Here is a 15,638-nt window from a genome sequence, read left to right on the forward strand (position 1 = left end):
GTCAAGGCCGTGGCGCCTCACTCATTCGAGAATCCTCTGAGCGTCCTCCTAGGACATTCTACGGGCAAGCGTTCGTTTGGGGGTTTTGTTGTTTGCGGGCATTGTAGAGCTTCTTAGGAAGAAAGCCCAGCGGTGAAGCCAGAATAATAAGTGAGGATACAAAAAAAAAGCCGACCAATGACCATTCCCCAACTAAACGATTAAGTATTGGAGACTGGATGTCTCTACGTAGAATTGACTGGCCGTATTGGCTCAAAAACCGTCTGCGAGTTCTTAGACATTGGCACATATACGCCCTTAAGTAGTTCATATTTATGTTGTTGATATAATAGTTGTCCTATAGATGTATCGTCCTTTTCGTTATGCTCTCTGGCTTGTGACTCCTTGATTGAATCCAGATGTTTATGTGCTTGATCTCCAGGCTAACGAATGACACACAATAAGTAACCAGGTGCGTTTGCCTGTTACAATTCTTGATGCTATCCTTATAACAAGGCCGTGATCCAGTCAGACGGTTCGCCAGTATTTCGACAGAAATAGTCGAATATAACGCAGCCAAGTTTAGAGACAACAAGTCTTTTTGCACTATAACGGACTATCTACAAAGAAGAGATTAGTATTACGTAGTAAATATCGATCAGGAAGAACTAACTTCCCTGTCTTGTTCCGGTCTTGAGCTATTCTGGAGACTGATGGGCTAGCGGAGTGATTCTGATATTGTATATAATGATGCCTTGCTGCTCTTGAGACAGTAGAGATGGCCTTGAAGAGACTGCGGCTTCCTCTGGACCTAACCGGCTTTGGCGTCGTCATTTGTGAACGATATTCAAACTTATGGTCTTTCATACCACAGACCCTGGAGGGAGTTGTCTTGCACCTTGCGTCCTGCCTGCTGACAGTACTCGCAATGGTTACAGTTGGTTCTTCCACATCTCTCCACCCGACAAAACCTGTCTTCAAAACGGACCACAGTGTGATGATGATAGGAGATTGGTGGCGATGAATGCGACGATGGGAAAGTTTCGATCAGTAAGGTCAGACAGAAAACACTGCTGAATGTCCACATCCGGCACCTCTGTCGACATTGTAAATCGTATATACATATATAGAGATAAAATGAAAAGATAGAAGAGCAACCTGGTTCTTCTACCTAAGTAGTTTAGAAGAAACAAGTGTCTATATAGTCCATCCAGGCCTCTATGATGTTCACTGGATTGGCTGGTGCCTTATACAGGGGCAGCTTGTATCAAAAGAAACACAGCAAAAACCAAACAACTAGCAATCTAGGCAACAACTAATATAGGCAGAGGTCTTTCCGGCATAAGGCAATAACCTGTGCCATGACTGTATATTGTTGCGTAGGTTTAGTCGGCATTACGATGTTGTCACTGTGGTGGAGGTTGGTGAGGAAGAAGAACTGGCAGCTTGCTGGACAGCAGCGCTTTTGTATACGCCAAAAACGTTTATTTGCTAGGACCTGGCAATGGATCTTGTTGGACATATATCTTAAATAATTCTTACCACGTATTCAGCCTGTTGGTGCAAGAGCAGCCCAAGTTGCATACTGGAGTTGAGCAAGTGCGTGCTGAAAGTAGAGCAAGAGCGCCTGTGTCAGATGGTACTGGTACAAAGCACGATCACTCACGTCAATCATACCTAACTTTGACTTGTTCATCACAGCCTCTCCCCCTCAATACTTCTTTCGGCCAAGCTGTATCAGGTTGCTGTCTAATTATTCCTTACCTGTACCCTTGCACTACTTCCAACATCTATCATGTCTTCAGGCGATGACACAACGGGCCATGAAACTACAAGAGACAATGCTACAAGCAGAGAGAAGCGTGGACGTCAACAAGATGAGCTTTCCATCATTTCCGAGGAATTCGACGCCGAAGAGGAGCAGAGGCTAGTGAAGAAACTGGACTTGTTTATTATGCCCATCATGGCAGTTGTTTACTTCTTCCAATGTGACCATCCCAGCATCATGTCCAAATCAGCTTGACTGATTCAATATCACAGATATCGACAAAAACTCGCTCACCTACACCGCCGTATTTGGCCTCAGAAACGATCTGAACCTCACAGACAAGGATTATTCTTGGGCGATTTCCGTATTCTACATCGGTCAATTGGCCTCGCAGTACCCGGCCGCTTACATCCTCAGTCGATTCCACATCATACGCTTTATCGGTGCTACAATTATCTCCTGCGGTATCATGGAGATGTGCATAGGAGCATCATACAACTTTGAAGGTCTCGCTACCTGTCGTTTCTTACTAGGACTTGCCCAAGCCGCTGTGTCTCCCGCCTTCGTCATGCTCACGTCCAACTGGTACCGTCAACACGAACACCCAATGCGTGTCGCGACATGGATATCGATGAATGGAATCAGCCAAATGACCGGGGGTCTCCTCATGTATACTCTTGGCGACGTGGAAATGGAGATTCGCAGCTGGAGAGTTGTATTTCTTGTCCTTGGGGCGTTGACTATAGTCTTTGGTGTTGTGTTCGTGGTCATGATGCCCGTCAACATTGCCACCGCCTGGTTTTTGAGTCCGCGGGAGAGAGGGGTTGCTACGAGAAGACTAGCCATGGATCGTACTACATGCGATAAAGCAAACTTTGACTATCAACAGCTGCGTGAGTCTCTGTGTTCGCCTTTGTCATGGATGTACTTCTTCATGGCTTACTACATAGCGTCTGCCAATCCTATTGCAAAGGTGACCAACAAACGCCCTCCCTGTTATTGAACTACGCTAATGATGCACGATAGTATTCCTCCATAGTTATCGACAGAGTCGGGTTCTCCAGGTCCGATTCGATGCTCGTTGGGCTCCCCGCTGGTCTACTAAACTTCATCACCTCCTGGGTTTCGGCTCTCGTTCCCTGTTTCTTCCCCAACACACGGATATACACAGCTCTTTGCCTCATTCTGATACCCTTGGCCGGCTCTATAATGCTTTTCGTCTTTTCCTCTCAGACCGACGAAACTTATTCTTGGGGCATCGCGGTCTCGACATGGCTGGCAACGTGTTACACTGCACCACTCTGCTCATGTGCTGGCCTTCTAGCCAGCAATGTCAAGGGAAATACCAAAACGAGTGTTGTTGGTGCTGGGTTCTTTGTTGCATACAGCATTGGGAGCATCATAGCGCCGCTGATGTGGGGGAGTGAGGGCGACACGCGGTATCTCGCCGGGTGTACTTTTACCATTGTCAATTGGTCTTTACTGATGATTACGCTTGTTACGTACCTCCTAATTATCAAGACGGAGAATCATACTCGTGATCGCCAGGCTGCCAATCGACGTCTGAACTCAGAAGTTGGAGGACCAGGCGGAAGGGATGATGATCTGACAGATGTGTCTGAAGACTAGGACCTCACAGATTCACAAGACAAGAAATTCCGATACAGCACGTAGTGTATCAAAAGATGGTGTACGAGTTGGCTAAGAAGGGAACACACAGGGTGTCAAATTGGTATACCAAGTATTACAGTGTAGCATTGGTTATAAGTTATCTTTATACTTGCAATAATCATATTGCCGGAACTTTTCTTGATATGATACTGTGAAGGGATTGTATTGCTGCTCCAACCAATTATTCTGTCCCGCTCAAGCCATTTGATACACGGCACCGACGGATCCCTCAGTGTCCTCGAAGAATCGGTATAAACCATGATCGCCTTCTTTTTCCTTTTCGCTCAACATTTTACCACCAGCCTTCTCGATAACAGAGCCGATGCTGTCAACATCCTCGACATACCAGTAAATGCATACTCCTCCTTTCCCAGGGGCAAAATTTCCAGTGTGATCAGGGGCTTTTTGAATGCCGCCCGTCAGGCCAAGGCTAGGGTTGAAGTCGAACTGCATGAGCTGATCTCGGGGGTACTTGTCGGTGGCCTCCTTGAAAGAAAAGTTGAAGACAGTCTTGTAGAATTCCGAGGCTGTAGACTTTAGTGACGGTTCAGGCATAGTACATGTTGAGACGACTAACCGCGAGTCACGTCTTGGGCAGGGATACCCATCCAGACGGGAGTACCAAAGGCTGGAGGTTTCCAATCAGACATGGTGAATTGCGGTTGAGGATTAAGGAGGAAGTGATAGTAAGTGAAGAGGATGAGGATGATTCAACCTGAGGTTATGGAGGCCATGATACTCCTTTTTATAGACCGTTTGTATCGCAATTGGCATCAATTCACGCTCATTCACGGTCCTCGATAGTATTTGGGGCTGTCAGACATGGAGAGACTTTGGGCCGGTGGCTTGAGTCAAGTCACGATGCCGACACGTTTCGAGCAATGAGAACGCGTCTGGACAGCCATCTTGGCAGGGATGTTGTACGCCAGCTGAGCACGAGAGCACGTGTTGCAATAGAAAGGATGTGAAGCTTCAGATGGAACAAGTTAGCCATATACCTACTGTACTAGACTAGTAGGCCGGCTATTGGACTATTCAATTCATGTCTTAGGTTCATGTCGTCCTATTCCCTAACTTGGAGAAGATTGCATCTGGGCTATTACTAGAATATCATGATCTTGATAGCAAGGATACAGGTTGTTGAATGAAACAACCCGGGGAAATGGTGCTGCACGCTAGGTGTTGTAGTTTGGTTCTACTATACCAGGCTTGTCTATATCACCGTTTCCAAAGCCAGACGTAGCTGTCCAGCACCGTGACATGACTCCGTACCCCTCCAACTATCCACTCCGAGGCTTGGAATTCCAAGATGGCGGGGCAGATTAGATTATGCGCATCGGGCCGGGCACGTCATTGCGACCGACCATCGATATTTCGGTTCTTTCTTACAGCCTTTTCCCTCCTATTTAACTTGGGATCATTTACGACAATCACATCTGCTTCAACTGATTTATTATATTGCCACTATAACACAGCAGTACAATAGCAACAAAATGCCTGACCAAATATCCGTCCTCTTTGTGTGTCTGGGCAACATCTGTCGCTCGCCCATGGCCGAAGGTATCTTTCAGAACCTCGCTAAGCAGCCGAATCTCAAAGACAAGATTGGGCGCATCGACTCTTGCGGCACGGGTACGAATATCTTCTCGCTGATAAAGTCTCAATCGCTAACTCTTCCACCATAGCGGCTTACCATAGTGGCGAACCTCCGGATGATCGAACCATGGCTACACTAGAGGCCAACGGTATAGACGATTATGACCATCTCGCGCGGCGCGTACGTTTCCCATCAACCCATAGCACATTACTGCTGACGCGACTTTTAGTTCCACCCGAGCGATTTCACAACTTTCGACTACATCTTTGCCATGGACCGATCAAACCTCTCAGACCTTCTCCGACTACAGAAGAACAACCCGGACTCCACTGCCAAGGTGATGCTGTTTGGAGAGTTTAGCGGCACAAAGCGACCCGAAATCGTTAATGACCCTTACTACGGAGGAAACGACGGATTCTCCAAGGCCTACGAGCAGTGCACGCGATTCTCCAAGAACTTTGTAAAGGAGACTTTCGGAGAAGAGTAAAAACCAGGATTAGCGGATAGAGAGACAAGGATATATAATACCCGATGCCTGTATAACATACAGAGGTCAAGGAATAAGGTTGGACAGGGTAGACTAGATTAGATTTATTGACATTTTGATCAGATTCGAATGATAATTGGCTGATATTACCAGCATGACGGTTCGATTAATTTAGAGATTATTTGTTTATATTGATATTTGTCGATCCCACGCCTTGTCTCATTCCGGCTCCTCGGTTCGCCGACATCAACCTGACCAGGTCCCGACCAACAAAGAGCGGCCAGAGTCAATTCACCAGAACCTTTCTGATGTGTCGAGTCCCACTTGGCAAGCTTCAGCCCTATGCTTTGATAATACAGCGGTCTTATTAGTGGCCGGCTTCGATCTTTGATATTGATTCTTACATGTTGCGTAGTTGTGCATCGGTGATGCCGAAGCCAGACAAGACAATTGATGTATTAGTGGAGGCTTTGCATAAGGCGGATCTTTGAGATGTTGTAAGATTGGATGAGATGCTGACCATCTTTTTTACATTAGAAACTCAGCCCCAATATCGTGGCTTGGGACTGGTAGGTGAGATCCAATACCGACGATATCATTATACGGACCTAGACAAACTCTCGTGGGAAAGCGGCGCAAGCCTTAAAATCACCAATTTGACTTTGTACCCTCTGAGCGTTCAACACGAGGAATTTCCCCTTTTTTACACAAGATGAAGCCGAGCCGTTGCATGCATTATTGCAACTTTGAAGCATGGGTCGTTGTCGCGCGGCTATCGATGTTGAAACACTGATTGGTTAGAGACCCTGACGAGCTAGAGCCGAACAAATCAACCACTTCACCAGGCGGTGACTTGTGTTCCTGCGGGGTCCCTAAGTTCTTCTGTTTAGCGGCTTCGGGCCACTGTGGATCGTTCTGACAGCCCTGGAAGTCCCCATGGCGTAGTAAACCCCGGGTCAGGTCTATCCAATCCAGTGGCAGATGGCGAAGCAGAAGAGCTGAGGGGAGCTCTTTTTACATGGACCCAGTCCCCCTCGCTCGACCCAACCAGCTGTTGTCTTGTCTGTCAGGTACCTACATCCATACATATATCCTTAGAGAGACGCGCATTCTTTGTCTTTGTTCTTCTCACTACATTGCTTCTGTTTCATCTTCATATCCCTCTTACCTTGACTTACCTACAACTCTTTGCATCTAAAGCGACGTTTCTACCCGCAAAACCTTGTCGCATTCGAGCTTCTATTGCCCCGCACCATACAACACCACGGATACACCATGGGCGACCTACAAGGACGCAAGGTCTTCAAGGTCTTTAACCAAGACTTTGTCGTTGACGAGCGCTACACTGTCACCAAAGAGCTTGGTCAGGGAGCTTACGGTATCGTCTGGTGAGTTTGCGCATCTTGTTGCTCGTGGCACTCCTTACTCTTTGTGCTGCGACTCGAAACTCTTTTGTCTCGTCTTCTACCCCGCCGCAGCTGCTGACGATAGCCCCGCCTCCCAGTGCCGCCGTTAACAACCAAACCAACGAGGGCGTAGCCATCAAGAAGGTCACCAATGTCTTTAGCAAGAAGATTCTGGCCAAGCGCGCTCTGCGCGAGATCAAGCTGCTCCAGCACTTCCGCGGCCACCGCAACGTGAGTTTCTGCCGAGGCGCAAGGACCAAAAGACGCGTATGCTGATATCTTGAACCAGATCACATGTTTGTACGACATGGACATTCCTCGACCCGATAACTTCAACGAGACCTACTTGTACGAGGGTCAGTGACGATACCTGCCCGAAAGAGAAGAAATATGAACCGTAAACTAACACGGCATAGAGCTGATGGAGTGTGATTTGGCTGCCATCATCCGTTCTGGCCAGCCTCTTACCGACGCCCACTTCCAATCCTTTATCTACCAGATCCTTTGCGGTCTCAAGTACATTCACTCCGCCAACGTTTTGCACAGAGATCTCAAGCCCGGAAACCTGCTTGTCAACGCCGACTGTGAGCTCAAGATTTGTGATTTCGGTCTTGCCCGAGGTTTCTCAGTCGACCCTGAAGAGAATGCTGGATACATGACCGAGTATGTCGCTACTCGATGGTACCGTGCCCCTGAGATTATGTTGAGCTTCCAGAGCTACACCAAAGCGAGTACGTTTGAACGAAAACCACTAGCTGTGAGATGGCTTACTGACTTGATATAGTTGATGTTTGGTCTGTTGGTTGTATTCTGGCTGAGCTGTTGGGCGGCCGTCCTTTCTTCAAGGGTCGCGACTATGTCGACCAGCTGAACCAGATTCTTCACATTCTCGGAACTCCCAACGAGGAGACCCTCTCCCGTATCGGCTCACCCCGTGCCCAGGAATACGTCCGCAACCTACCTTTCATGCCCAAGAAGCCTTTCCCCAGCCTGTTCCCCCAGGCCAACCCCGACGCTCTCGACCTTCTCGACAAGATGCTCGCCTTCGACCCTTCGTCCCGTATCAGCGTAGAGCAGGCTCTCGAGCACCCTTACCTGCAAATCTGGCATGACGCCTCAGACGAGCCCGACTGCCCCACCACATTCAACTTCGACTTTGAGGTCGTTGAGGACGTTGGTCAGATGCGTGGTATGATTCTGGATGAGGTTCAACGATTCCGACAGAACGTCCGCACCGTGCCTGGTCAAAGCGGCGGAGGTCTTCAGGGCCAGGGTGTCCCTGTTCCTCTGCCTCAAGGCAACGGTCAATGGACTGCTGAGGACCCTCGACCACAGGAGTATGCTGGCCACGGTAACACCGGACTTGAGCAAGATCTTCAGGGAGGCCTGGATGCTTCTCGAAGATAAGAGCTGACAAGCAAAGTATAAGAGTCGAAAATTGGATATATCCTAGAGGGGGGATTAAGGACGGCATGCTTTCTGGATCAGAATGAAAGATACATTCAAGGCACGGGAAATACGGATGAGTCTTGGGTGTTCATGGATTTAATGCCTGGAATAAGAAGATAAGGGTGAACAAAGAAAGCTTTTTGGCTTCAGCAGGCTGAGGGAGTATGCCCTTATATGCGTTGAGACGGCAGTGAAGCGTTTCCCTCATCTTCATTTCCATTATCTGTTTTTCCGAATGAGAAACGATATCAATATTATATTTCTTTATTTGTTACAAATGTTTTTTATATTCCGCCATGCGAAATTGAAGACCAAAGCAACAGCGACGATCTTGGTGAGTGCCTTTCACTAAAGTTGATAGATGAGCACTTGTCATTTCAGCGTAGGACTCGCATTATTACAATGAGATGAAACTGTTTTGTATCTTTGTGAAGACACATTAATTTAGCTACGAAGACATCACTCATGCGCGGAAAAGATTATAAAGCCATTGTTTCATTCATGATATGGCAAGTAGATACATGTGGCTTGACTTAAAAGCACCTCTTGATATTGTACCATGTCCTTTGGCAGTCCTTCAATGGACTTCGGTTTCATCCCTTTCTTAGGGGAAGCCATTGCCAGACTTGGGGTTCACATTGCTGTTGGGAGATTGTTGTTAAACCCCACTGTTAAGTCCCGTGTTGAAAGAAGTCGTTGGCCATGCTTCGTTGCTTGCGTTCCAAAAAGTAAGTCAGTCATTCAGCATAAATGCTGAGCGCATGTGTCAAGGGCGAGATATCGCGTTCAAGATTGAGTCGCCTAGTCTACATAGTGACCAAAGATGGGACGGTCATCATCAGAGCTATCCTCTTCATCCTCGTCGGAAGAGGAAGACTCAGTGTCCTCTCCAGGGTCGGAGTCCTCTTCCTGGGTACCAACCTCGCTGCCGAATCCGACCTGGTTGCCACGAGTATCACCAAGAATAGCCTCGAGCTGGTGTCGCAGCTCAGAGTTGCGCTTGCGCTTCTCAAGTCGACGACGGCGGAGAATGTCATGGCAGTACATGTTCAAAACATTCTGGACAGTTCCGGAACGGCGGGGCTCCCAACTCATGGCGGCACGGGCGGTGATGTGCCAAAGCTGAAAGGCCTGGTAGTACTGCATTTCGCTCTCGTCGTCGTTCTCAAGGATGTTTTCCTTTTCGTCAGAGGTCTTGTAGAACTCCTCGACGGTTTCGCCACACTGGCGCAGAGCCAAAAGGGGTGCGACTCCGAGAGCAGTGGCCTTGAATTCGGGCAGCTCGATGAGATTTTCCTGGGTGAGCTCATCGAACATGGCAGTGAAGACTTCTTTCTCCTTGGCAGCGCGCTCAACGCGGTCGCGATGATCCTGCACGAGAACGTCGGTGACGTAGATCCCTTTGTTGGCCTGATCATGGTTGACAACCTTGTAGTCCTCGGCGTACTAGGCAGCGAGGGCATTGTCGAGCTGGTTGCGAATGACCTTGACGTGCATGCGGTAAAGCACGGTATCGCGAATGGTGGTGAGCCAGGTGCTCTGATCGAAAGGACCGGGGTCATCGCCAGGGATCTTGGGAGCATGGTTGTAGACCAGGTGAAGGTCCCAGATGCGACGGAGAACGCGGAGAGCAGTCTCACCGTACTTGATGACGATGATCTTGGAAAGACCGTGGAGAGTCGCAGTGTCGTTCTCCTGCCAGTGGAGGATCTCGGTGCAGAGAGCATCGATACGGATCTTCAGACCACGGTTGTCGAGCTCATCAATGTCGCGAAGCTCATCATAGAGACGAGTGTGACGACGGGTGGAGTGAGGGACGGTGAGAGGGAAGGGGATAGGGGCTGGACCAAGGTCATTGGCCACTGCAGCATCCTCACACCAAGGAGGAGTGATGGTGACGAGCTTCTTGGGAAGGTCAGGAGGAGGCGCCATTGTTGGATGGATGATTTGGATGTAGCTTTGTGATGTCGAGTGCCGAGTGAGAGCGTGCAGAATGGGACACTTATGAGTGAAGTACGTCAGGCTGAAGAACCAGAAGTAAAGTTGAGGGAGGGTTCGTCCTTTATATAGTCGAGCAGTAAACAATACAAACCACCTAAGAGAGTGAGTATTCAAAGTGAATCAAATACCTGCATCCAATGAATTACGTTGCCGTCAAACGTGATTCTGAAAGTCTTTCCAGTGCTATTCAGAGTGACGTTGGTATCGTGAGCCGGAACAATGAGAAAGGCGGGGTCGTAAACGGGTCAAATGACCAAAAACCACACATTGAGACAGACGAATAGATAAGAAAGGCACAAAAGGGTATCATTCAACGTTTGTCTAAAGTCTGAAGCAACTGACAATTTTCCATCTCTCTCATCGCGCGTTTGTTGTTTTATGTTGGGAGTGCATCGTGATAGGATCTGGTATTTAGTCCTGGGGAGCGTTGGTCGAGAAATTCGAAGAGCTGGTGGAAGTGACAGTCTCTTTGTTCTGATCATGGCGATCCTACCACTTCTTCAGGTAGATCGTTGATCGAGAACTGGTCTTCAACCCTTTTTGAACCACAGAAACCGTTTTTGAGGACTCCCTTGGTAAAACGACCTGACCAGCCTTTGTCGCCGGAGCATACCGACCTCCTTTCCCAACTCCTGCTTTGCGATGCATATGCTTCCCATCCAATATGTTCATGACGCTGGAGGCTGAGGATTATTTCCCACAGTCTTGTACATATCCCTCAACTCAAACTCCTCATGTCCCCCCTCAGGAATCTCCCCAATGACCTTGGCCGGCTGACCTGCAACAATGGAGAAGCTAGGAATGACCATGTTGGGCGGCACGACAGTCCCGTCGAGAACCTGAACGTAGTCCTTGAGAATGGCAAACTCGCCGATAGTGCACCCCTTTCCGATCTGCACATGGTTTCCCACCGCCGCGGCCTGAACAACAGTTCCCTGGCCAACAAATACGTGGTCTCCTATGCGCAGCGGCATATACGTAAATGCGCCCTTGTACATGCGGCCTGGTGGACGCAGCAGGACGCCCCTAGCAAGGAAGCAGTATCGGCCTATCGCGACGGCAGTGTTGTTGGCTGGGGCGCTGCCGGAGGAAGATGCGGTGACGGTACGAGCGAGATCGCCTCTGATCATGACTTCGGGCTGGATGACGGTTTTGCCGCCGAGCATAATGTTTTGGGTTCCGACGAGGACGGCTTTACGTGCGACTTTGTTACCAGTGTCCTGTAACAGTGTGAGTATGAGGATAGGGGACAGAAGAAGATATACTTACGGTCTCGATATACTCGCCTTTGGGAGTTCGACGAGACATGATGAATGAAGATGCCGGAGAGGCTACGGCCGGGACGGAGAATGGAAATGGAGACGGACGGAGACGGAGGAGGGAGGAGGGAGAAGAGAGTCGGAGTGTCGGTCATGTTTTGGTGGTCGCTTAGGCCGATGATCATGGCATGTGGGGCCGCATTAAGCGGATACAACCTCAATTCGAGAGGTACAGGAAATTAATAGGGCCTCAAATACATGCAATAAAGACATTGCATTGCATATTGACAAAGTTTGTCAACTATGATATCATCTACTAGGATAAACACAAACTATTGGAAACCAATTGACTTTGTCTGGCACAACAAGCAGTTGGTGTTGGTTGTTGGATATCTGCCTTACAAGCGTCTAAATCACCAACAACTGGAGTCGCATAACCAACAGAGGAATTGATGGTAATCAGGAAAGCCTTGCTAAGCCTTATGGAAAGTTGGTATGGCCAACATGAATTGACCCTGTCAAGCGCAGTTATAACCAACAACTGCCAAGCTTGATCCTTCAGCACACCTGGTCCAATTCGTAGTAACAAACAATTTCGTAACTAAACCATATTGGTCATAGAGAGACAAACTTGAGATTTAATGTGTCACAAACCCCTTCGGCTGAAAGGAATATATTGAATCTCTTGTCCTACACCCAACCTCGTACAAGCCAACTCAAGAATGGAATAGCCCAATGATACTCTGACGGGTTTTCAGTGTATGTACCGCAAGCTAAGGAAGGGAACTAAATTAATGGAAATCCTACACACTAAGCTAGAGACTTGAAACTAAACTATAACGAGGGTTCATTAAAGTCTGGAAGAATCAAAAGAGAAGGTCATTTTTCCGTGCCGCAAGACGATTGCAACGGTCGCAGGGAACATGTTTTGTAAAGGTTGCAAGATGCGCGAGATTGAACCAACCAGAGATGTAGAAGCGTTTAAAAGCGTGTAATTCCTTTGATCTTTTTTATCTCTTCTCCCTTGCTTTTGTTTTTATTGCAATCTAAACGCGTGTTTAATATTAAATTTAATAAAAAATGCAATAAAAGAAAGAGAGATAAATGCAGTGGAAATGAAAAAACAGTGATTCGGTTGTTTCGTGTGCAGTAGCGTTGTTTAAACCAGCTGAAACTTGCCCTGACAAGGGACATGACAAGGTTTTGCAATGTTTGAGATAAACTCTTTTCCAGTATTGCTTTTGCTGTATAGAATGATTATATATGCACCTCTTTTTCAGGTGAGAGTGACAGTACATACAGTATATGTAAGAGATTACGGATAGTTGTCTTGGTCTCTAGTCTAGACTAGGTAGTCTGAGAGCCAACTCAGATATCAGATTCTGTTTGTTTCCCGTTGCTTGGCTCTTACGATTGTTGCACACACACGGGAAGAGAAATCACATAAGCAGATTACCTACCAAGAAAAGAATATCGTGGCCGTGTTTTGTTGGATCTATTATTGACCGCGTATCTAGGATCTTGGTCTTGGTAGTGAGGGGCGCAGGGCGGGAGTTGCTGGGTCCGATAACTCTGCCAAGGGACAGTAGAGAAAAGCAAAGTACCTACTCTTCTGAGAACAAAGGTTCAGATGATGATGTACGGGTTAGTTATAGTGTTTCATCGCTATGATCCTCTTAAGAACATGGGACTATGATAAAACAAAACGGTGAGACACTAAACAATTAACCAATTCAACCATCAATTTAGCCATATGGCACTCATTCATTCAACTGGTAATCTACAGAGTACTGACTCTAGAAAGAAAAGAAAGAAAAAGACTCTGCTTATGACAACTCAACAAGTAACCAAACTATACCCTATCTATGTACCTATATCAGTTCATCCCTGTAAATACTCTCGCGCTAGGGTCGCCTCTCAACGCGGCCGCCCGTCCACCGCACGAGGCGTCCATGTCGCTTGTCCATTTTCTCTCTCCGCTTACAAGGGGGGTCCCGCGTTTCGAGGCCTAGTCCTTGCCTGCACATCGCTCAACTTGACAGGGAATAGTTACTTGAGAAGAGAGGCAGAGAAAACAGAAACAGAAACAGAGAACCGAGGTGTTTTGTGTTTCTGTTAGGTCTTGATTACAGAATCTTCTCAACCTTGTCTGTGGAAAGGACAAGGCGCAGTTAGTTGTCGATGTTTTATATAAACTCATCCATCCATCCTCCCTTTTCTTTTTCAACAACAACAACAACTCACTCACATTCAGTCTCTACAAACTCTTCTCTTTTCTCCTCATCTATTCATAGTTTTTGTCTCTTACTCTCTCTCTAATAAAAGAGTCCCCGCTTCTATTCCTGCACAACACCCACACCACCACCACCACCCACACACCAAAAGAACGCATCCATAGTTAAGCGCCCAGGTGGAAACGCCTCTCTCGTCCATTCGGTCCACTCAGAATCTTTGGCCCCCCCTTGCTTGCGTTTATTATTAGCATTGCCGCCCTTGTGCTTCTTGTTGCCGCGACCTGTATAACAAGACCGCGCTCTTCCACCTAAAAGCATTCATTCCTCTGTGTGCTTCTTTATCACATTGCATCTTCTGGTTCTCTATTAGCTGCTTAGTGGTTCTTTCAAGTTTCAAAATTAAGGAGATCAGCACCATCTTCTTTTACTAAAAAGTCCGGCGTCTCAGATCTTGTATACTTTGATCCCAATTAAGCAACCATCAACATGCTCGCCAACTCCCTTTTCGTCCTCGCCTCTGCGGCTTTGGCTTTGGCTTCACCTCTCAAGAGCTACGGTCCTGGCTCTAGCTGCAAACCTGGAAAGCCTGTGCCTGTTCTTCCTGTCAATGGTGGTCGTAAGTCACTCTTACACTTACACTTACACGCATAAGCTTCAGTTTCACTAACATGCCACAACACAGCCACTGAACTTCCTTCTCCTCCTCAAGGCGCAACTCTTAAGCACATTGCCCTTGGTTTCGGTATTCAAAACTACACCTGCGCTGACGCCGCTGCCACACCCGCGGCTCAAGGTGCCCTGGCTGTCCTCTACGATGTCACTCACCTCTACCCGGGCCAAGGTCCTGCATCTCTTAGCCAAGACAAGTGGGCTGCTCTCACATCCAACGTTCTCAACACGGGCAAGACCCCTCTGAACCTCAACGACAACGGCGTCGGAGCCTCCCTCACCAACCCCTTTCCCAAGAAGTCATCTTTCAAGCTTGAAGGTCAACCCAAGAACTTGCCTTACCTTGGCCACCACTTCTTCAACGCTGCCGGTGTTCCTACCTTTGACCTCGACGCTGCCAACCAGCTCCTCCTCTGCAAGAAGCTCGATGGAATCAAGGCTCCCGCTTCTGCCCCTGCTGGTCCTGAAGGAACTGGTGCTGTTGACTGGCTCTACCTTGGTGACGCCGGTGGTAGCATTGGAGTCTCATACGTCTACCGTGTCTTGACTGCTGGTGGTGCTTCTCACGGCTGCAAGGCAAAGGGTGTCGACAGCACCTCTTACACAACCCTCTACTGGTTCTACGGTTAAATCTCCTTCGAGCCGCGGGGCAATTTTTTTTTTCACGAATTTCTTTTCTTAATTACATATTTTTCTTCTCTTCTCGATAGAACGGCGGTTTATCGGAGTTTATACAAAAGGTCACAATCGTTATTACATTACATACAAGGGACATTTATACGTTTCACGACGATCGTTATTGGCACAATCTGGGTCTTTGCAGAGATACCACGGTTTTAGGGGTGTGAATGGGTCACACTCCAAGGGACGTTTTGGGACTTACTTCTTGGCGTTTATTTTGGCTGATCTATTTGTTATTTGGATGGCACCTTCGTGGTAGCACATTGACGATGGATGAGGAGGATGTAGATAGTCATATTGAATCGAAATGAATTCAATCAATACAATACTGGACATCTAGAACCAATACGTGAATTTACTAAGGCTGCCATCGCTAATGGAACTTCAAGTTTGTTCCCACAAAGGATACTCCATGGCCTATCGCCACACACAATCAA

At 47.7% G+C, this 15,638-nt stretch overlaps 7 protein-coding genes across 7 annotated transcripts; 4 read left to right on the forward strand and 3 right to left on the reverse strand.

The window, feature by feature from the left end:
- Positions 1 to 1,774: 1,774 nt before the first annotated feature.
- FSST1_006149 (uncharacterized protein) lies at positions 1,775 to 3,376 on the forward strand (the record flags this gene model as incomplete). Its single annotated transcript, XM_083232490.1, has 3 exons — positions 1,775 to 1,967; positions 2,020 to 2,720; positions 2,774 to 3,376. 3 exons carry the CDS (start codon positions 1,775 to 1,777, stop codon positions 3,374 to 3,376), a joined length of 1,497 nt encoding a protein of 498 aa, XP_083089579.1.
- A 237-nt stretch (positions 3,377 to 3,613) lies between these two features.
- Positions 3,614 to 4,068, reverse strand: FSST1_006150 (VOC family protein; the record flags this gene model as incomplete). The annotated part of the gene is made up of 2 exons (XM_083232491.1): positions 3,614 to 3,945; positions 3,996 to 4,068. The coding sequence occupies 2 exons, from the start codon at positions 4,066 to 4,068 to the stop codon at positions 3,614 to 3,616; spliced, it is 405 nt and encodes a 134-aa protein (XP_083089580.1).
- An 843-nt stretch (positions 4,069 to 4,911) lies between these two features.
- FSST1_006151 (tyrosine protein phosphatase LTP1) lies at positions 4,912 to 5,502 on the forward strand (the record flags this gene model as incomplete). Its single annotated transcript, XM_083232492.1, has 3 exons — positions 4,912 to 5,050; positions 5,104 to 5,195; positions 5,245 to 5,502. 3 exons carry the CDS (start codon positions 4,912 to 4,914, stop codon positions 5,500 to 5,502), a joined length of 489 nt encoding a protein of 162 aa, XP_083089581.1.
- A 1,275-nt stretch (positions 5,503 to 6,777) lies between these two features.
- FSST1_006152 (mitogen-activated serine/threonine-protein kinase SLT2) lies at positions 6,778 to 8,315 on the forward strand (the record flags this gene model as incomplete). The annotated part of the gene is made up of 5 exons (XM_083232493.1): positions 6,778 to 6,890; positions 7,007 to 7,139; positions 7,198 to 7,264; positions 7,325 to 7,639; positions 7,693 to 8,315. 5 exons carry the CDS (start codon positions 6,778 to 6,780, stop codon positions 8,313 to 8,315), a joined length of 1,251 nt encoding a protein of 416 aa, XP_083089582.1.
- Positions 8,316 to 9,158: 843 nt separating this feature from the next.
- FSST1_006153 (uncharacterized protein) lies at positions 9,159 to 10,289 on the reverse strand (the record flags this gene model as incomplete). Its single annotated transcript, XM_083232494.1, has 2 exons — positions 9,159 to 9,803; positions 9,843 to 10,289. 2 exons carry the CDS (start codon positions 10,287 to 10,289, stop codon positions 9,159 to 9,161), a joined length of 1,092 nt encoding a protein of 363 aa, XP_083089583.1.
- Positions 10,290 to 11,026: 737 nt separating this feature from the next.
- FSST1_006154 (trimeric LpxA-like protein) lies at positions 11,027 to 11,772 on the reverse strand (the record flags this gene model as incomplete). Its single annotated transcript, XM_083232495.1, has 3 exons — positions 11,027 to 11,578; positions 11,628 to 11,644; positions 11,694 to 11,772. The coding sequence occupies 3 exons, from the start codon at positions 11,770 to 11,772 to the stop codon at positions 11,027 to 11,029; spliced, it is 648 nt and encodes a 215-aa protein (XP_083089584.1).
- Positions 11,773 to 14,337: 2,565 nt separating this feature from the next.
- On the forward strand, positions 14,338 to 15,150 carry FSST1_006155 (uncharacterized protein; the record flags this gene model as incomplete). Its single annotated transcript, XM_083232497.1, has 2 exons — positions 14,338 to 14,467; positions 14,534 to 15,150. The coding sequence occupies 2 exons, from the start codon at positions 14,338 to 14,340 to the stop codon at positions 15,148 to 15,150; spliced, it is 747 nt and encodes a 248-aa protein (XP_083089585.1).
- Between the last annotated feature and the right edge of the window lie 488 nt (positions 15,151 to 15,638).

Source organism: Fusarium sambucinum, chromosome I (genome assembly GCF_050947815.1).
Source record: "Fusarium sambucinum isolate potato_lamoka chromosome I, whole genome shotgun sequence".
In the NCBI taxonomy this organism is placed as follows: Eukaryota; Fungi; Ascomycota; class Sordariomycetes; order Hypocreales; family Nectriaceae; genus Fusarium; species Fusarium sambucinum.